The sequence below is a fragment of the Mus caroli genome, chromosome X (genome assembly GCF_900094665.2).
Source record: "Mus caroli chromosome X, CAROLI_EIJ_v1.1, whole genome shotgun sequence".
Taxonomy (NCBI): domain Eukaryota; kingdom Metazoa; phylum Chordata; class Mammalia; order Rodentia; family Muridae; genus Mus; species Mus caroli.
Window position 1 is genome coordinate 150,238,472 of NC_034589.1, and position 22,665 is coordinate 150,261,136.

The window sequence follows — 22,665 nt, forward strand, 5'->3', positions numbered from 1 at the left end:
AAAGTAGACATTGTGGTCAGTTATGAGAGTGATATGTGGCATGTTGGGAGGAGGCATAGATTATAGAAAAGGTGCCTGTATGATTCTGAACAGTTTTCCCCACATTTCAGCCCTCCTTGCACCTCCGTGTAGAATGAAGGCATTGGATCAGCTCAGAGATTCTCAACGAAACAGAAGTGCACTTGAGGGCCTTATTGAGGTTTTCAGAATGATTGGGCAGAAGCCAGGCATAACAGCCATCCTGTAATGCACTGAATGGTCAGTGAAAAGGTTCCAGGTCTCATACAAATTTCAAATGCCCCATCTAAATCTCCTATCAAAAGAATCACAGAATCTATTTCTGAGTCAAACCTAATTCCCTTTTAATTAAGCCAAAGTATTACTTTGCTTATATAAAATAACTGTTAACTATACCAATTTTCATGGCTCTTCTCCTGCCCCTACCTCTAGGGCTCCTTCATTTCCCCATACTTTTTGTTTGGAATGGCTTCTGTCTTTACTTCATTCAAATTTATTTTTGAGAGGTACAGACATCTAACTGCTTTTATTATGTCATCTAATATAATTGTGAATTGGCACTTGAACATTGAGATACAGTGTTATTAATACCTTTCCTTTTGGAATTCTCTTTGTGATCATATTAAGGCCATAATGGTAACTTTAATCAGTATAGACCTGTAGCTCATATTATGCATGGATTGTGTTCAGGGTAGACATGGGAGTATTTCAAAGCACTTGCTTCAGCTAAGGAGGTAATAGGACTAATGGGACAGAAAATCCTTGATGGCACAACCTCTGATGTTCTCCCAGAAATCCCCCCAGCCTGGGATCAGCTACCTCTGCGAAGGGCTTGCAGACTCTGTCTGGCATGGCGGTGCAGCTCTTCTACACAGGGTGGCCTGGTCGCTGGGAGGAAGATGTTTCGCTGTTGGTGCCATGGTGCACGGTAGTATACACTCAACTTGCTCTCGATGTCCAAGTTGGAGACAGCTGCAAGACAAACAGCAAACAGTGCAATGTACATCAGGAGCTTGGATTGTGCATTTAGTGGGCACTGGGGCAGGGGAGGGTACAGGGAGCTGGGAAGGTAAAATCCAGACTACTAAATGAACTCAAGGCTGGAAAAACTTTGAAATTTATAATACAGATGGGGATAGCTATGCCCTTGGACCAAGAGATGGGAGGCTACAGGATACTTTTTCACATTGTTCCTGGGGTCTACATGAACTTTAGTCTTTATGATGTTTCTTTACCCTTGTGGCTTCTGGCTGCAGGTTCCTGATCCTGCCTTCCACCTCCCGATGCCATACCTTGATGTTTATTCTGGTTTCACCAAAGGTTAGCACAAACATTAAAGGGCCTATGACAGGTGTGCTAAACGTGTAGATATCATAGTTCTTACAACTCATCTGAGAAATCAAGGAAGACTCTTTCTCCTAAATATAGCATTTAATTCACTGTTGTCACCTTCATTACATTCATTACAAATACAGCCCAGAACAGAACAAACTCCTTAAGGATAGAGGATGCATATCTATAGGAACTAGGGGACTATGAATAAGAAATAGCCACCCAGAGAAGCTCATGAGCACTTGATAGCTTATTAGTCTCAAGATGGCTGAGATCAGGTACAGTTGGCCTCATCCTTCAGACCCATGATCCAGAGCCAGGCTTTTGGCCCAGGAGCATTCTGCTCTTTTCAGTTTCAGCCTTTCTTTCTGCTGGTTGCTTGTTTCCCAGCACAAGGTTTGGAGACACTGATTCACTGTTTATCCCTATGCCACACGCAAACTTTTGGTTTCAATCTGAGCATTTTCTTTTAGAAGATTGGTCTACCATTCCACTTTGAGAATTCTAACCTAGAACAAGAAAGTGTATAGGAAATGTAGAAAGAAAAGGAATACTTTGTGGAAAAGAATAGAAGAATGAAAACTGGGGGAAAATACAGCCAGTATTTTTGATAATTTTTGTCCTCTATCACCATGAACTGCAGTTATTTTAAATATAGTATTTAATAGCATTTAGGAGCATTTAAAGTACTTATTAGTCTAGAATAAAGTTTTCATTACTACAAGCATAGCTAACAGAGGGCTAAGGATATAGTTCAATGGCAGAACACTTGCCTAGCTCATGTTAAACACTGGGTTTGATCCTTAGCAGTATACAAAAATTAGAAGGAAACACATCAAAACGATGTGTTGAAACATGAGCAGAAACAAGAGGAATATACCATGTCTCTAAATTATCTAATAGAATGTTCCATGATGAGAAAATTTCGCATATCTGTACTATATAATATAGTATTCACTTTGCCCTTGGCTCAAGAGATGGGAGAGCATAGTGGTTATTAAATACTTCAAAAGTGAGTAGTTAGTGAGTGGACAACTAAATTTTTAACTTTTACTATTAATTATAATAGCTATATGTGACTGACATATTTAACACTGTGATTCTAGGATGACCATAAATAGTTTAGCATATGTTCTCACCCTTGGCCACAGAGATGAGTCTCTTCTTCCTCTTTATTTTTCCTGGATGTTTAATCGTTAAGAATTTGAACCAGAGGACTATTTCGCTGAGTAGGGGCAGCACTCTTTTGGAGGGAGGAGGAGGACCAAAGGTCTTTCTCAGGCCATCCTATAGCCTCAACTTTGTCCTTATGGAAACTGGAGGATTCACGAAAGGACAAGCTGATTTTTTCAGGCCTGAGAGAATGTGAGGGAGGCCTTGGTATAGAATGGAGGGCCAAGTCTCCATCAGGGCACTCCTCTCCTGTGGGCAGTGGGCGGAGCTCTGAAGACAGAACTCTCATTCAGTTACCCTCAGGGGAAATACTCTGGTGCAGTGATGAGACTGCCTAGAAAACCAGCCTGTCTCTGGACACGGAGGTCAACTCCTGCTCAACAGGCTGAGGTCATTGCTAAACTCAACAAAGGTGGCTGTGACTCATGTGCTGGTGACAGCTGGAAGAAGGGAAAGAACAGAAAGTCTGATTGTGTAATTTAAAAATAAAAAGCAAACTCCATAGGCAATTCTGGAAGTGTATCTCTCTCTCTCTCTCTCTCTCTCTCTCTCTCTCTCTCTCTCTCTCTGTGGGTGGGTGGGTGGGTGTGGGTGACCCTCCATCAGGCTTGTCTCTTCAGGGAGGATGGAATCATAATTTGGGGTTGGGCCCAGGTGAGTAGAGGTAGGCCAGAAAACAAACTTAATCTCCCTCATACCATCTTCACTGTTGACTAGACCTCTGCAGCCCCTCAATAAACAAACAAACAAATAGAATGTCAACTGTCTATGGCTTTTAAATCACTGTGCCAGAAAAAGCCGAGCTCCTGCTTTTCACCTTAGTCTTGGTATAAGGAAACAACTCATCAGATGGGCTTGAAAAGCTGAAGCTCACCGAGCCTTTTTGACCAGGGTTTCCAATATGAGTTGATAACCTGCATATATTAAGAGCTCTCCAACATTATTTATCATCAGGAAAGTTTGAGGAATGAAAAATGTTTTCTGATGATGCCTTAACATCTTGTAGGAGGGAGAGGGACTGAGTGACATGGGAGAAGAGAGGAGAATGCTGAAAATGGGAATACCTATTCACCCATGAACATTATACAACAGCTATTAGTGTCGGGCACAATGCTAGACAAAGCATCACACACAGGAATCCCTATCATTGTGAGGCACATGTTTTGTGGTTTTGTATGAATGTCAATGTGATTCTTCCCTAAAGCAACAGATTAAGAGAAATGCTGTCTGGTGCATCCTTCCTGCTGCAGAGTCCTAGGAATGACCTAACACCATCAGATTCTAGGGGTCCTCCATACCCCCAAAAGTACAGGTCCCACTTTTCTGTAGTAGGTTAATGCCAATTTCAGAAATTGTCACATAACATAAAATATAAAGTAAATTGGCAATTTTATTCATTGCTAAATATAAATTTCACATTATTTAAAAGGAAGTATTATTTTTAGTGACCCTCTTTTGCTAATGCCCTAAAAACATTCTTACTGTGATCAGTGGACAAACCAGTCCTAAGGGTTTCGACTGCTAAACTGCATGATACTAAAGAACAAGTCCAGCTTCAGTGACTAAGTTCTGAATTCCAGTATGGGTGCCCTCCTCTTGGTTCCTTAGAAAGTCAGCAGGCTGTAAAAGCAGTAGATGTTTTTACAGCCAAGGATCCACACTTCCCCTACCCTTTCTCTTCTGAGAAGCTAGAATGGGTGTATTCTACACATTAGCAGGTGACCATTTCACCTACTTGTTGCCATGGTGATGTCTATCACTGCTCTACTATGTCCTTTAGTCACAGAGTACTAGGTGGATGGTACATCTACTAAAGGCAGAAAGAAGCACTAATGAAACACTCATGGAATTTAACCCATTTTCCTAACAAAAAGGAAATTTCTGGGCCTGAGGAAGATAGCTCAGTTGGTAAAGATTTTTTTAAAGCAAGCATGACGATTTGAGTTGAGATTCCCCAGCCCATCATCCAACACCCATAGTCTCAGCACTGGGGAAACAGTAACAGTGGGATCTCAGACTTTGCTAGCCATATCTGTGAACTCCAGATCCAGTGAGAAACTGTTCCCCTAAATAAGGTGGAAATTATTGAGGATGACACATGACATTGACCTCCAACTGCACCCTCATATGTACATGCAAACATATGAACATGCACACTCATACACTAGATTAAAGTTAACTTGTTTGGAATGTTGCTATGCCACTACCTTGCAAAGCTGTCCTGCACCTTCAGATACTCTCTGACTTTCTTCCGTTATTAGCAATTGCATCTATGGCTGAATCATGAATGATAAGTCTAGTTACTTCTGTAAAGTAATATATATTCTTATAGAAATAAAAAGTAGAAGTAATCTTGGTCTATTTTATTTTAATAGGACTAAGGACTCCTCTGTCAGAATCCTAGGATGTCCTCCAAGATATCTGTGCTCCCAATAGATAACCCATGTGATCTTCTTGAGTATGCAAAGAACTTGTGCCTTATGCTACATCAGTTTTCAAAAGGAATTTTTATGGCCTCTGTGCATTTGACATTTGAGTCCATCACAAGGGAACATATTCCATTGGGTGGCTCATGGTCTTATCATGTAGGTATCTAGGAGACTGGCAGTAACACAGACATTTGTTTATATACTTGAAGATACAAAATGCCTCATTGAGGAGGCCTGATGATGGGAGATAATGGACAACCCGTAGATACTAAGAACCCCAGTTCTGTGTCCTCAAAAGCTGGATTCTGCCAAACACTAATAGGCTTGAAAGAGAAGCCTGGGCCTCAGATGGCAGCACAGCCCTAGGCAACACCTTGATTTTAGCCTATTGGGACTCTTAACAAAGGACATAGATTCAGACTCTCAACTCAGAGTATTGTAAAATAATATTGGAAGGGTTCTTGGTTTTGTTTCTGTGGTATTGGACATCAAACATAGGGCTTTACACTTGCTAAACAAATTTTCTGTCACTGAGATGAATCACAAGTCCACTTTTCATTTTTTTATTTTGAGTTAGAGTCTTACTAAGTTGCCTAGGTTGGCCTCCAGCTTGTGATCTTCCTGGTCCAACTTCCCAGGTCACTGATGTTACATACCTGCACCACTAGGTTTACTTAACAATGTTGATTTGAGTTGCTAAGTTTTTTGGTAGTTTATATGGAATAATAGCATATTAATAGAAAAATAATATATCCCCCATTAATGTGTTTGCCTTCTTAAAATCATTCACTCACTTGCCTTGTCATAGTATCCCCTCTGTTGCTATTCCCTAAGGATGGGCAGAAGGGGGCAAGCAATAAAATTGGAGCTAGGGCTAGATACTTCATTTTTATCCTTTACAACAGAAAAAAAATGTTTGTGTGCCTGTAACTCCTATCCAAGACTGAAATGTCTCAAGAGGAACTCCAAGTCCATGCTATTTTCCAAGGCACATGCATTCTCTTCATAAATACTATGGCCCCATCACTCAACTCACAGAGGGTAGCATTGGCCCATTTTATAGATAATCTCAGAAAAGGGACATTTACAGTCATATACCTTGTAAGGAGAATATCTGGGGTCAGAGGCCACCTCTGGCTTCACAGCTGCTTCTTTTTCTCAAATCAATAGAGAAATAAATTTGTAGAAGCTAAAGGTGATTTGAGTAGGGAGAGGGAAAGAGAGTTAGCTGCATATAAAAAGTATCTAGCATAGGATTCAACACTTCTACCTTCTATATCTTCCACAGAATTATAACCAAGAACTGAAAGAATGTTCTAGAAAGTGACTACTAGAGGAAGTTGGGAGAAATTTCTTACATTCCAGAAAGAAAAATAGCACTACAAACAGACAGTAGAAAACTGAACTGCTAAAAGAAAGAAAAAAAATCATTATGTCTTTAGGGCAGTGGAGTCTTTATAGACTCATTTGAGCTCATTTCTCTCTCACACCCCAGAGGTAAGAAGATTGTCTACATATCGATTCATAGTGATGATTGCATGAATTGCACATGTGTGTGCGCGCGTGTGTGTGTGCGTGTGTGTGTGCACAATACATCACATATATCATCACCCACTAGGCTGAGGCAGAAAGATTGCTGTGAGTTTTAGACTAGCCTGCCTATATAATGAGTTCCAGGTGATCCTAGACTATCATATGAGAACCTTTCTCAAATACCAGAGGAGGTGAGAATAGATGAAGGGGTGCAAGGAGCTCTTAGACTTCTTCTTAGGTGGTTTGCTTTTAGGAACTATAGAAAGGAATGAAGGTGGAAGGCACACTTAACCTTGCCCAAATTCTCTGCAACTGCCAGTATCCAGCTTTCCTGGATGACCTTATGAGGTTCTTGTTACCTTAAATTATAGTCTATGGGCAGAGAATAAAACACTTATTCTTGGAACTGGAGGGATGGCTCAGCAGTTAAAAGCACTGAGTGTTCTTTCAGAGGACTAGGGTTTGATTTCCAGCACCCCCAATCATGGTGGCTTACAGTCATCTGTAACTCCAGTGTTAGAAAATCTGATGCCCTTTTCTGACCTTCATGGGAACTAGACATGCAAATGGTGCTCAGATGAACATTTAGGAAAAAAACAACTCAATGCATTTAAAAAAAGTTCATGCTTTAACCTCCTGTGTTGAGATTTGGTCCTTTGCTATTTGTCTTAGTCAGGGTTTCTATTCCTAGACAAAACATCATGACTAAGAAGCAAGTTGGGGAGGAAAAGGTTTATTCAGCTTACACTTCCATACCGCTGTTTGTCACCAAGGAAGTCAGGACTGGAACTCAAGCAGGTCAGGAAGCAGGAGCTGATGCAGAGGCCATGGAGGGATGTTACCTACTGGCTTGCTTCCCCTGGCTTGCTCAGCCTGCTCTCTTATAGAACCAAGACTACCAGCCCAGAGATGGTCCCACCCACAAGGAGACCTCCCCACTTGATCACTAATTGAGAAAATGCCTTACAGCTGGATCTCGTGGAGGCATTTCCTCAACTGAAGCTCCTTTCTCTGTGATAACTCCAGCCTGTGTCAAGTTGACACAAAACTAGCCAGTACACTATGTGTTGTAATGCTAAATACTGGCTCCTAAGGTCTGGTTACTCCTGGAGACATGGAGGTCCTCATATACACCAAGTGATGCTATGTAATCTTGTTCCTTAATTGAAAACTATCAGTTGAATAAAGATGCCTATAGCTGGGCAAAAGAGAGGTAGAGGCAGAGTTTTAGTTCCTGGGCTTGGGGTCTGAGGCAGGACCATGAGGGGGGAAGAGGAAGAAAAGGAGAGTGGAGAGAGAGGGAAAGATACAAAGGGGTAAGAGATCTTGAGAACTGGCCATGACGGCAAGAGTGGCCCAGGTAGAACATGACAAGCCATATTTCAGGGTTATTGATAGAAAAGTAGATACTAATAGCTTAGAGGGTAGACATCTGCCTATCTCTAGTGCTGATTAAGGTTTATTACAAATATAAACGTTTTCGGTCTTTTATCTGAGAACAAAATGATCCATGGCGGAGTAGAAACTCGATTAATATTAAATAATTACCACAACACTCCTGTCCTAGAAAGATTTTATACTCTACCACAGGCTAATCCCAGCTTTTCCCTCTTCCTCTGCCAGGTTCTTCAAAATTAAATGAGAAATGGGGGAAGAAGATCGCTGAAATTAAAGTTTGAATTCTGTGTGTGATTGAAAAAAAAAAACAGCAAAATTTGCTAAGTTACTCGGAAATGGAATTTTTACCCCCTTCAAGATAGGGAGGGAAAATTTTAAGAACACATTCTTAGAGTGTCTACAGGAAACATTTACCTACAAACACCTTTGTTAATTTCCTTCCTGCCCCTCTGCTGACTATCCCTACCCCCATCACATAATAACTTTTCATCCAGAAACTGGTGCCCACACAAACCGTTCATTCTGACAGCCTGTGATAGAAAGCAGTGAGGAGCATCACACATTAGTATATTAGGAAGCATCTGAAATAGTTGGTGTGGCAGATACACAGCCAGATTGCTCCTACTTCCCTGCTATGCTGAAGCCATTCGACAGCCGCCAACAGCTTGGTGAGCAAAATGGAAATGTAGGCAGTCTGGAGCTGCCTCTAGCTTCATCAGAGTGGCTGGGAAAACAGAGTGGGGAGTTCACCAAAAAATACCATTCATTCCCACCTGCTTTTCTTTCTTTGGCAACCAACTGGTTGTCCATTCTGCTTGGCAACTTGGAAAAGAGAGGAGGGCAGCATACAGGAAAAGCAAGAACTACAAGGGCCTGTCAACCAGAGTCAGGTTTCTTGAAACTGTCCTATTGGGATTTTCTTCCCCCTGTAGATCCATAGTGATTTAGACCTGCTCCCAGCTCTGGACAAATTATCTAATGTAGCCATCACAGCATCAGAATGATGGGTGGTTTTGTAACAAGTTCCAGCTCTTCAAAATACCCCAACTTCTACAGAATAGAATGCTGAAAGAACATAATATTTTTTCTCAACTTCTATATCAAAATGAAGCTTCATGGCAGAAAGACTAGTTAGTCATTACTGTCACTGCTGATTTTTTTTTTTTTTTGATGTGAGATATCCTTTGGAAAGACCACTAGGACTCTGCATTGTGGTTGTAGTTCTGCAACTCCATGACTTTGTGGAAGTCATTGAGCATTCCTAATATCCAGATCCCTATCTTTCCATCTGAATGATTAAGGAGTTTCCATCTCTGGGCTTAGTCCTGCTCTGTCTGATGCCTTTCTTTTCTACCTAACTTGACTAATTCTGTAGTAAGGTGATGGTAGAAGGGGCTGGTGGAGAGAACTTGGTTCCTCTGTGATAAAAATGGAGCTTGACCACACGAGTGAGATCCAGAGAAAACCCTGGAACTATTTGATCTTGGTCCCATAATCCAGAAAAATGGGATCATAGAACACTCACAGTGTGGTTCTGAGGCTCCAACAAAATGTTGCTGCATTGACCTATCACTGGTTAATCAAAACTTTATTTCTTTTCCTATGATGGGAACAAACACCAAAAGTCTAAGGTCTAAGTTTAAAAAAAGAAAGTATAGAGATGTCTAAGTTTCTTGAGAAGTATCATGTGTAAAGGCACTTCCATATGAGTGTAAGAACCTGAGTTCAAATCACAGCGGAGAAAAATAGAGACATTGTCTCAAAGAAGTTGGAAGGTGAACAGTCACACCAGAAGTTGTTCTCTGATTTCCAAACACACAACATGGCATGAAAGTGATCAAACTCACACACAGGAATTTGTACATGCACACACTTCCATACACATCATAAATTCACACACACACACACACACACACACACACACACACACACACACACACACAAATGAAAGAAAACCAACTTCTGTATTCTTAGTAGAGGAAATACAAATGAAGATGATGGCAATTCAGATCTCACATGCTAGAAACAGAAGTATGCCTATAACCAAGGAGTCTGGCATCTCTCTAACAGGTCTGACACCCCATCTCTTATGTCTGTTGACCATCTCAGCACTTAGATATAACTTGGAGATCCTTTCATAGTTGTTCTGAGAGGTGCTGTACTCCATTCTCCTCAGGAGTGGCTCATAATGACATCAAGTTATTTGCCTGCCTTATTCCACACCATACACTTCCTCCAAGATATAAGCATATTGTCATCTGCCACAGACTGGCTATTGTTTTCAGAAATTTCCTGTAAGCATGGAACAGAATTGTTGGATTCTACTTCTGGAAGGGACCTCGGAAATTACAGTGTTCTGTTTCTTTCTTTTTTTTTTTCAAATTACAGGGCATGACCCATTAGTGGATTGCAAAACCCATTCAGCAGGTCAAGACTAGCATTTTCGAAAACAATGAAATAGAATGGAGTAGAATAGAATATGCCCAAGTGTACTGTATTGTTCTGTGGAGCTATTGTTTGTGTTTCTGCTGGGCATGCATGCACAGATTTGCTTGGTTGTGATCTAAAAACACATCTTAGCCTGAGCAGCAGTCAATACACTATAAAAACCATGCTTTAGGTCACTCCTTTCAAATGTTGATAAGGAAACCAAAGGCCAAATATATGACTCAAATTCATAGACCTGAGTTGGGGCAGAGGCAAAATAATAATAATGATGATACTAAAGTACAAATCTCCTGATCTTGGGACTCATGGACTTTCCTAGCCAACTTCTATGTCCACTACTTTTAGTCATTATTTGCAAGCTGTCACTTTTCTTTGTTTGTCTCATAGAGAAAAATGCTCTATTGCCCCGCTTGTCTATGAAATTGGCTCTTTTTATTTTAGGGTTCCAGAAGCATTTCAACCTAGGCTGCATTCCCTGAGATAAACAGGCCCAGAAACCAAACTTCTACCCTGTTGCCTTATAGATCCTAGGGTAACCTCAAGGGTACCCGTGCCAAGAACTCTAGAAGGATACCATGGCTACCAGAGATAGCCCTGTGACCTTACCAGAAACAAGAGCTATGTTGAAGCTTAGAGATTACATGTAACAATAAAGTGGTGATATTAGTGATAAACATTGGAACAGCAACAGAAAAATACAAACTCCTCTGGAAGGTACAAATCTGGATTCCATGCAAGTGCTCAGGCTGTGAACCATCTGAACACTTTTTATTTCTTGTTTTGTGCTCTTTCTGCATTCTGCTTTCATATCAAACCCAGAAGAGGATTATCCAGGGTAGCAGATGGACTTAGTTTGGTTACTCTGATTTGTTTGTGGAGGTACAATGCTTTTATCACATAGACTCTAGCCATCCTATAAGGCTCACCATCAACAATAACCCTCTCACCCCAGGCTGCTTTGCTTCTAGCCATTCATTATTGTCTCCCTCCCTTCCATATTCCTCACAGACTTCCTTAGCCACCTAGCCACGTTCATGTACCTTAAACAACTCCTGTCAATATCACTGGCAAAGTCACATGCTGTCCCAAGCAAATGTTTAGTGGAAATGTATGTGATTGTTGTTGTTGCTTGTTAATGACTCCCTGAGGAGTTTGGCAGTGAAATGAAACAGACACAAAAAGCTCAAATGGTGTTTTGTACCAGCTATGGGTTTTATTCATCTACAAATCTACAGTGGAAGAAATTTAGATAGATACAAAAGAGGAATTCACATCCGTGGGATTCTAGAGAAGGGGCAGGCTACATGACAATAAGAGGTTTGATAAAAATGGGTAGAGGGGGTTGTTTCCCAGAAGGAAAGAAAGAAAATGAAGAGATGGGGTAAATTGACCTAAATGCATTTTAGACTCTATAGATAGAACTAGCTCAGATGTAGTAGTATAACTAGGATTTCAAAGAGGAAAATTTGCCATACAAAATTGACACGTCTAGTAACCTGAGGAGTCTAAACATTTATGCATACCCACACATTTATATCTAGCAACCACTTCTGCAAACTTCTGGGTCAAGAACCAGGGAACACAGAGATGGTGCTTTGGTTACTGATTTGCCCCTGTGCCCCAACTACCCAACAGCAGTGATTTTATGGAGGAAAGAGTTATTTTAGCTCAGATTTCCAGAGAGATTCAAGTCTGACATGACATAGAAGGTCTAACAGCAGGAGCATGTGATGATGCAAACTGCTCGCATTATCCTAGGCTAGGAAGCAGAGCATCGTTAGAACTATAACCTTGGAGGAGACAGCCCTAATGCCCTGCTTCCTCTAGACACATACTACCTCCTAAAGGCTCCATAGCCTTCCAAAATCTACTGGGGAACAAGCATTCAAAGCAGGAGCCTGTGCGGGACATTTCAGATGTTCAACATAGGGTCCTTGTGGTCTTTTTTAAAAAGATTTTTTATTAGGTATTTTCTTTATTTACATTTCCAATTCTATCCCAAAAGTCCCCCATATGCTCCCCCCCCCACTCCCCTACCCACCCACTCCCACTTCATGGCCCTGGCGTTCCCCTGTACTGAGGCACATAAAGTTTGCAAGACCCATGGGCCTCTCTTTCCAATGATGGCCGACTAGGCCATCCTCTGCTACATGTGCAGTTAGAGACACGAGCTCTGGGGGTACTGGTTAGTTCATATTGTTCTTCCACCTATAGGGTTGGATCCTTCTACAAAAGGCTATACTCAACAAAACTGGAAAACCTGGATGAAATGGACAAATTTCTAGACAGATACCAGGTACCAAAGTTAAATCAGGATCAGGTTAATGATCTAAACAGTCCGATATTCCCTAAAGAAATAGAAGCAGTCATTAATAGTCTCCCAACCAAAAAAAGCCCAGGACCAGATGGGTTTAGTGCAGAGTTCTATCAGACCTTCAAAGAAGATATAATTCCAGTTCTGCACAAACTATTCCACAAAATAGAAGCAGAAGGTACTCTACCCAATTCATTCTATGAAGCCACAATTACTCTGATACCTTGCGGTCTTATATTCATTCTCTCAATCTGCATTCCCTTGCTTCAAGGATTTATTATTTAGCTATTATAAAGTAAGGAAATAGCTAAAGTTATATGTTTCTCTTACAAAATCACTCAATGAAATGAAATTTTAGAATGCCCTCTACCTCATCCCACTAGAAAAGATAACACATACTGTGGTGGTTTGAATGACTATAGCCCCTATAGGCTTATAGACTTGAATGCTTAGTCATCAGGAAGTGGCACTGTTTCAAAGGATTAGAAAGATTAGGACGTGGTATATTGTTTGAGTGGGTGTGGCCTTGTTGGAGGAAGTGTGTCTCTATATGTAAGCTTTGAGGTTTCAAAAGCCCGTGTTTGACCTAGTCTGTCTGTCTGTCTGTCTGTCTGTCTGTCTCTCTCCCTATGAATCAGATGTAACTCTCAGCTATTGCTCCAATGCCATGCGCTTGCCACCATGTTCCTTGCTGTAATGATAATGAACTAGCCTTCTGAAACTGTTTGTCTTTAAGAATTGCCTTGGTCATGGTTTCTCTTCACAATGATAACACAGTAACTAAAATATATACTTTATGGGAAGTTCAAAATATTAACAGACTATGAGGCAAAAAATCCACTCAAAATCATATCACCTAAGGCCACTGTTACCTCACAAGTATGTTTCAAAGTAGTTTTATGTGTGCTTTTAATAATTGAAAAATAACATATGCTTCCTCCAATACTTCTTGTAAGAAATTTCCCTTGTAATATGTAAGTCTTTACACACACACACACACACACACACATATATATATATATATATATATATATATATATACCCCAAACCAATATTTGTCAACAGCTACATTGTGTTCTAGCATATGAATATACCATAGTTTGTGTTCTCAGGACTGAACACGAGATTAGTTCCAATACATAAAACATATTTCAATGAACGTCTTTTAAAAAAGATGTATCTGGTCCCTATTCTCCATTGATTGTTGAATGTGCCTTGCACTGGACTGGACATTTTATTGTCTTTAGTATGAACAATGTTCTCCTTTAACCACACAGACTGCAACGGAGACTGTCAAAGTATAGTTTACTCTAGGGTTCAACCCCCTAATCATGGGGTGGAGAGAAGACAGGAACCTTAGAATTGCATATTAAAGAGAAGATAGATAGATAGACAGACAGACAGACAGACAGACAGACAGATAGATAGATAGATAGATAGATAGATAGAATAAAGCTGTGTCCTTTTTAAAACATCAGAAACAGAAAACAGTTTAAACTATCATACACACAGACTGTATACAATAGGTGAGGATTCTTATTTATTCTTATCAACATGTACCATTTGGGGGCTCAACAATACTAGTGGAAATAATTTGTTTGTCACAAGGCACCATCACTGTAAGAGAGGCCATTTGGATGTAAGCCATACTTTTAAGGAGCTGAAAATGTCAGAGTAATGGAATAAGATAGGCTGAAATGGGGGAAATTATGAAAATCATCTTCCTATTTAGAAAGTACTATATACATGAAAAGGGCCCTGTTTTCCAATATGGTACATAGACAGTCCTCTTGGACAGATGTCCTCTTGGACAGTTTAGCTAGGCTGTGAAGCAGTAAGGTAGTTGGGGCACAATTGATTCTCATTTATATATTCTAATAAATCTCTTTTACTATATATAGATTAGTTTATTAAAATTTAGAGATCATCATTGATGGTAGAAAAATTTAAATACAAAAGGCCTCACATGCCACATTCACTATACTTAATTAGAATTATTACTTACTAAGTGGTATCTTTATAGATAGAAGAGAATTAGCGCTTTTTGTTGGGGCAACAAAGAAACTATGACTACATGAGTGTGCAGGCCAAATGATAGATTTTCAAAGGAGCTTAGAGGTTTGTAATAGTTCGGTCATGGCCTGATGAATGGGAATTACTGAATCCATGTCCAACCTAGTGTCAGAGAAGATGGGCTCTTTTGTGAATCGGTTTGTGTCTTGCTAAATCTGCAGAGATAGCAAGAGAGGAGTCCTCAATTCATCTTACACATTTGTTGCCCCAGACCTGCACTTCGACCTGGCTCCTCTGAGATGCACTCCACAGGTATTGTCTTTTGTGGTATTTCAAATTCCAGGCCTCTTTAGTAAAGCAGAATTGGAAAACACACATTTTCAGAAGGTGAAAGTAAGTCAAATTTAAACTGCCACTTCCAATTGAAATGTAAGATTATAGGTTTTAATTTAACTTCCTTGATTTTTATAATTGATCTCTTTTTCTCTTATGCCGAAAATCTTGATTCCTAATGACAATGCCATAATTACTTACTTCAAAAGCTACAAAATGACTGCAGTAAGAGAACCGAATTCAGTTTTACATTTCTTCCTCTACCGTTTGTCTTTGGGGTGTTTTCTACTAAGATTACCGAGTAAAAGACACTCTATTTGAAAGACACAGGAAATGGCTGAAGGTGCTCAGTACAATAACACTAAGGTCTTCTGTATTTCTTTGGGTCATAAATGGGAAAATTCTGAGAGACTCCCAGCTACCCATTCAGGTGTATCTGGTTCATAAATAACTAAAAATACATTGAAAGTTCCTGCATCTTTAATTCACAATTCACTTGAGGGAAACCTACCAGGCTTTTCTCTTCATACTCATCTCCTCTACACGTTGGCAATTTAGGAGACGAGAGCTCCTGCGTCTCTGTTCTCATCTCCTGTGAACTCTGAATACTGGCCCTCAAAGGAGCTGGGCATGCTTTGTTGAGAAACAGTACAGAGAAACCTCTGTGGTGGTGAGGAGAGCTTTTGATCTCCAGAAATTTGAAAACTCAAGCCTGGATGTCTTGGCATTTATCCCAGAGATCAAACACATATGTTGGCACCTGTAGGGAAAGGGGAAATGAACCAGCCTTTTTTGAATCCAGAGCTTCTGATGAAAACTCCACAAAATATTGCAGAATCTACCAAAGGCCACAGGCCCATCAGAAGCTACAAGGAGCCTCCATGGGAACTGCATGACCATGGACTCAGTGAGTGGATCACACACAGGGATCAGACAACTTGTAACTGTGCATGAATCAAAATAGTAAGAGTCTCATTTGAATGATGTGAAATTGCCCCTCTATAGGTCAAAAGAGATAGATATTGGCAAATTCATGTTTCAACTTTATTGCTCTTGAGTAAGCAAATGAAGACTCCAAACTTCAGCAATCTTTCAAAATAAATAAATGATACCCTATATTTCCTTCTCAGGTTCAAGATATTTCTATTGTGTTTCTTTTATCGGATAATTTGCAATGGAGATGGGTCAAGATGAAGGAAGGAGAGAAATAAATTAGAGTTGAAAACTGACTGAAGCATCTACCATACTCGGATCTAGGAAAGAAAACACTTTACCCATTATAACATTCAAAGGACTACAGAAGTGCTTTGAGAGGAAAAGGACACCAGCAGTGCTCTTGAGGAGTTCATAGCCTCGTAGTCAGATTAGACAAATTAGATGATTATCCAAGGTAGGATCAAGTGTTCACATTGTAGAGACACTGAGTTCCATACTGGTTCAAGATAAATGCTTACTGATTCCAGGAGTACAGGGATGAAGCACCACTGTGGCTTGGGGAGAGGATGGTGGAGAGATAGGATTAGCAGAGTTGAGAACAAATGCTGAGAGAGATCAGACTATGCTAAGGCATTAAGTTGAACTACATGAAATTTCTATTTTCAGGTAAAAAGAAATATTTAAATATGGACAGTTTCTTGAGCTGAATTAATATGAAATGTAAGGAGAATCTGTTGGTAAGAGTACCAGGGCCATTACACTGTAAATAGACCAGTAGTCATATGAAGCACAGAGAGGATGATTACAGTTCTGCTTAGAAGAGAGATAAATACCACTTGGTAAATAAATGAATAAACCCCACATTGTGTTAGGCTCTCACTATCAGTTATCCTTCTACTAGACTTTGATACACAATAAACAAATTCAGTAATGCAACAGGAATAAAACAAAACAAACAAACACCCAACATTTTAATATGCTAATAGTGAACCCACTAAAAAGGAAATCAGGAAATATTCCCATTCACAATAGTTTCAAAATAGTAAAACACCTGAAAATAATCCTACCCAAGCAGGTAAAACATCTCTGCAGTGAAATCTGTAAAACACTAAAGAAAGAAACCGAAGACATCAGAAGATGAAGAGATTTCCTATTTTCACGAATCACAATGCTAATATTGTTAAACTAGCAGTAGTACAACAATAATGACAGACTGAGCAGTCTTCATCAAAATGACATCTTACATAGAACTAGAAAGGAACTTTAAAGTCCCCATGAAAGCAAAGAAGACCCTGAGTAACCAAAAAAATCCTGAACAAAAAGAACAATGCTAGATGGATAAAATTCCCTGATTTCTAGCTACACTACAGTTTCAGATATTTGTACATAACAAACAGAAACATATTTGCACAAAACCAGAAACATACAGCAGTAGAATAGAATACAGTAATAAGAAACAAACCTGTGCACCTCTAACTATCTGACTCTTGACAAAGGTGTCAAAAACATCCATTTGAGAGAAGACAACCTTTTTTTAACACGGTGATGCTGGGGAAACTGGATCTCAATAAATAGAAGACTGAAACTAGATCTGCATCTCTCACCCTACACCAAATCAACATAAAATGTGCAAAAGACATTAATGTAAAACCTTAAGCTTGGAAACTACCACAGGAGGACATTTTCAACATATAGACATAAGCAATGATTTTTCTGAACAGGATTCTAGTAGAAGTAATAGCATGAGCTGACTAATGTAGCTCAGTTGATAGAGTGCTATCTTAGCCTATAGTAAAGTCCTGAGTTCAATCTCCAGTATGGCATAAATCAGAACCTGTGACACGGAGGCAGGAAGATCAGATGTTCAAAGTTACCCTCAGCCACATAACCAGTTTAAAGCCAATTTTGGATATGTGAAACCTTGTCTCAAAATACAAACATAAATAAACAAATCATGTTGCATTTATGGCTGACTTACTCTCACTGTGATAAACACTTGGGAAGGAACAACTTAAATGGGGAACTATTTATTTTAGTTCATTGTTTCAGACCATAGGGAACAAACTTTATTGTTTCTCTCAGTATGGTTTGTTAGAGCATCATGGCAGTAGACATTGCAGTAGAAGACTTGCTCATGGCAGCTGGGAATCAGAGCAGAGACTGACAGTGATGAGGGTACAATCCATCCTCTAAGAATATGCTTTCAGTGGCCCATTTCCTCTAGCTAGGCCTCATCTCCTTAAGTCCCCACTGCCTCCTCCAATAGTGTTATCAGTCTGGGATCAAGCTTTCAAACATGAGTCTATAAAGGACATTTCATGTTCAAATTATAACAACATCAAATTAACAATCTTCTACACAATGAAGGAAAACAGCTAGTCGGGTTTAGTAGGGCTAGCCTACAGAATAGAAGAAAAGCAGTGTTTTCCTTTCATCTGACAGGAGATGAATACCAAGAGTATATGGAGAACTCAAATAATTAGAAAAAAAAAAGAACAAATAGCTCAATCAACAAATGGGCAAATGAACCTAACAGACACTTTTCAGGTAAAGATGTACTAATAGTCAATAAATACCTGAAAAAAAAAAAGTCCAACCTATTTATTTCACCATCAGGGAAATGCAAATCAAAACTAAATGGATATTCCATCCCACCCTAATCTAAATAGCTGTTATGAATAAAATAACTGACAATAAATGTTGATGAGGATGCAAAGAGAAAAGGATCCTTTGAATACTGGAGGTAGCAGACTAGCCAGACAATCTGGGAATCCATAGATTATCAACTTGGGTTCTGTCTTGCTGCTGCTATTCTGCTAAGTACTGACTTTTGCTTTCCAAATGCCACCTCCATATTGTATCAAGGATGCTGGCAGAGTAATTCTGTTATTACATATGGTTCGTTCAAGACAGCCTCTTATACTACCAAGTGAAAGCTGACCTAGTCAGTCAAATACTGAACTCTACTTGTCTTATGGGCCACTAAAGAGGACCTACATGGGGATGTATGTGGTCTATGTTGAACAACTTGCCCAGAATTCTCAGAGCAAATTGCCCAAACCTTATCCACTAATGCCACCTCAATACCTTCTAGCTCTGGATACTGACTTTCTCTGCAGAGATTCTCCAACTCAGAGACATCAAAGCCAGGCCAATTTGGGAAAATACCAGAATCAGACAAGGAATGGATTACAGTTAGCCCTGGTGAAGAAGACAGTACTTTTTTGCTTATTTGTTTTTGTAGCCTCTGGCCCATGTATCATTAGTAATAAAGATTAGAAATAAAGGCGAAGTGGCCCAACAAGCAAAAATGCTTGCCACCAAGATAGATTTCCTGATTTCAGTTCTCAGGACCCAAATGAAGAAAGTAAAGAATCGATAGCCAGAAGGTCCTTTCTGACCTACACATGTATATAGTGGCATGTTCACACACATGTTAAATAAATAGGTAAACAATCAAACAAACAAGTCAAGATAGATACATATGCCAACCTGAAAACCAAATCAAATGAGTCAGGAATATGAACTCGAAACTCAGTATTAAGATCATACAATGGTCCAAGACACCTGTAGGGTCATATTACTTGTTCTAACAACAGATCAACCTAAACAATAAGCATTTTTGATAGAATTTCAATTTTTCACGTTGAAAAACAGCTATGTAATATAGTAAGTCCAGTTAAAATTGAGAACCATTATTTCAACATTCACACAAACTATACAACACCTCTCTCACTGTCCGTTTCAGATTGTTACCAGTGAATTACATTTAAGACAAGAATTGAATCTTGTATAGACATGAGACAGACTGTTAGGGAGACTTCTGTTAATTCTTCAGGGAATTAAGTATCAGCACAAGAATGTTTACACGAAGAGATAAGGATATTGGCAAGATGGCATCTGGGACCTAATATAACTTGGAAATTTCATTTATTTAAGAATGAATTTTGACTATATTTCTGGATTTTTAAGCTTTCTTTTCAAGACTGTTAAGCCAGTAGATTTGGTGAGTAGAACTTTTCTTTTGTTCATTCAGAGGAAGGTCTGTGCTTTTTAGAACAAAAGTCACCCGCAACAAGTGGCACACAGATGTGTCCAGGTTCCCAATCCCTCACTATTGTATCACCTTACCATAGTATCCTCTCAAGTCTTGATGGGGTGAGATTTTTTTTGAAAGCCTACACACCAGTGATTCTCAACCTTCCGAATGCTGTGACCCTATAATAAAGTTCCTCATGTTGTGGAGAGCCCTAACCATAAAGTTATTTTTTGTTGCTACTTCATAGCTGTAGCTTTGCTAGTTAGGAATTGTGATGTAAATAGCTGATATGCAATGATATCTGATATGCGACCCCGTGGAGGTGGTGACCCACAGGTTGAGAACCACTGTTTGTAGAAAGTAGGCACCACTGAGGTGGTCTAAGGAAGTTGCCTGTTTAGGGACTTCCTGAACTTCAGAACTTCCTTCCTCTTGGGTTAATTTCAAACCAGTGGCCTGGAGCACACATCTCAAGGCCCGAATCAGCAGAGCCTTATGAGTTACAAGTAAAGCTCTAAGTCAGATGCATTTAGTTGCTCAATCTCCAAAAGCTCATCTCAAAAAAAAAAAAATTAACACTTCAGTGGCATATTCAATTCTTTGAGTCTGTGAGGCCTTCCCTTGGCATCTTGCCTTCTCGACCTGCACACTGTCTCCCCTTCCTTTCTCTGTCCTTTGCACATTTCTTGCCTTCCAGTCTTTGGCTTTGCTATCACATTTCCCAATCTGTGAAGACACTCCTGCTGTGTTGTTGCTGTTTCCATTTGGTAGATGGAGCAAAAGTAATAGCTATTATATCCACAGCAAAAACAAAATCCCTGAGTCCCCAGAAAAATTAGACCAAGAAACTGCAGTGACCTGCTATTCTCTTTATCTACTCACGTTCAAGCAGCAGCCATGCCCTCTCATTGTGCCACACTTATCTTTGTCCCTGCAACTTATTTATGTCCTCATCTCCTACTGTTACACATGCTTAGGATAAAAGTGATGGCAACATATCCCATCTTTCTCTGAATATTAATTTGTAGATGTAATCCTTCCTGAACATTGACCACGCTGTCTGAGGCGCTGAAGGGTATATGAGATTCTCTCTCCCTGGAGCTTTCTGTAGAGCACAAGAGACAGATGGTGACAAACATACAGATGTTGTCCATGGTAAAAGTTCTGTGAGTGAGCGGAGAGTGGGATGAGAGGAGCAAGGGTGACAGGGCTGCTATTTTGGAGAGGGTGGCATAGCAGATGTTCAGCATCTTGCTGACAACCCCTCCACATTCACTTCAATGTTCCAAAGCCTTTTATAACTTTGTGAAATATTCTACCTGAAAGTGATTTTATCCCTGCTGTGACAATGGAAGAATGCTTGGCCTCTAAGCAGAGTAAACCAGATCCATCTACTGCCCCGGGAAGAATTCTTCCAGTAGATAGCAATGTCCTCAGAAGTTACAACTAACCATGAAGCATGTGCTACACTGTCTCCTAAGGTCTTTGGTATGCCTGAAAACCAGTTGCCTATGTGGTGACTGCTAGAGAGCATGCCTCCCTATCAGATTCCCTTTCCCTCAGCCTTACTCCTCCTGCCCCTTACTTTGCTCCCCTAGGTTTACCTCGCAAAGGAACTACTGGATTTTGAGGAATTGTCTTGGAGGACTACTTCTAAAGAACCCAATCTAGGTAGATGTGTGGAAAGGTGACACTTAAGCAGGTTTCTGACCTAGAGAAGGGCTGAGCTGGGGAGAATTAGATATAAGAGAATTATAATCTAAGAGACCTGACAGGCCATAGCCTCTAAGTAGGATCAAGCTTTGAAGAGCAGCAAAACCCTACTTCAGGAACAGGGCTAGGAGAGGCATTAGGAAGAGTTCCCCTCTCACTTCAGAGTGCTACTCTCTGCCTTTAGTTTTCTTCTCACTGCTTCCTCTAGCCCATTCAATTTTCATTTCTTCCACGGAAAATTTTCTGAAAATTTGGCCACTTTATTTCTATTCTTGATTTCACTCTAACTGTACCTTTAGGATGCAGGGGCTTTGTTTGTTTGGAGGAGGAGGAGGAGGAGGAAGAGGAGGAAGAGGAGGAAGAGGAGGAGGAGGAAGGGCTGGCAAATATTCTTACTAAGTTTTCCATGCTAGCCTTAAACTTGTTTTGTGGTCTGGGATGATACAGAACTCTCCTCCTGCTTTCCTCTCACAAGTGCTGAAATTATGAGTGTGTGCCACCACACCTGGCTTTAAGGATGCATTTAAAGATTAAAAAATGGGAGAAATCTCAAACCTAACCGCTGATTGATTCTAAGGAGCTAGAAGACTAGACTAGCCAACTCCTTGCTGGGGGAGGTAGCCTCCAAGGGAAAAAAGTAGGCTTATTCTCTATTGTCTCCCCAAACTTAAAAATGATTAGAAGTACCATTTTGTCCAGTTCCATGGTCATTACCACTAACACCTCTGAGAACTCACTGTGTTTCCAGCTTCATCCCACAAGCTTGGCCTTCATTATCTTTAATCCTTACCCTGATCTAAAATCCAGAATGTACCTATAGCCTGGCTGCTTTGCTTGCTTTGACACCCTGGGATATACATGAGATGCCCAGCAGCATTTTCTGAGGCCACTGAGCTCTCACTGTGCAGTTGTGGGCCCTGCAGAGGCAGCCACTTTGATCCTGAACAGGAGACTCCAGATCACAGAGACTGTGGAGCTGTCTTTCA

General features: G+C 40.1%; 1 protein-coding gene across 4 annotated transcripts in view; it reads right to left on the reverse strand.

The window, feature by feature from the left end:
- The window catches only part of Nhs (NHS actin remodeling regulator), a 315,783-nt gene that overhangs the window by 39,740 nt on the left and 253,378 nt on the right, over positions 1-22,665 (reverse strand). For all 4 annotated transcript variants that reach the window (XM_021153511.2, XM_021153510.2, XM_029473256.1 and 1 more), the window contains exon 2: positions 838-990. In XM_021153511.2, the coding sequence (XP_021009170.1) occupies positions 838-990 (153 nt within the window). The remainder of the gene's footprint in view (positions 1-837; positions 991-22,665) is intronic.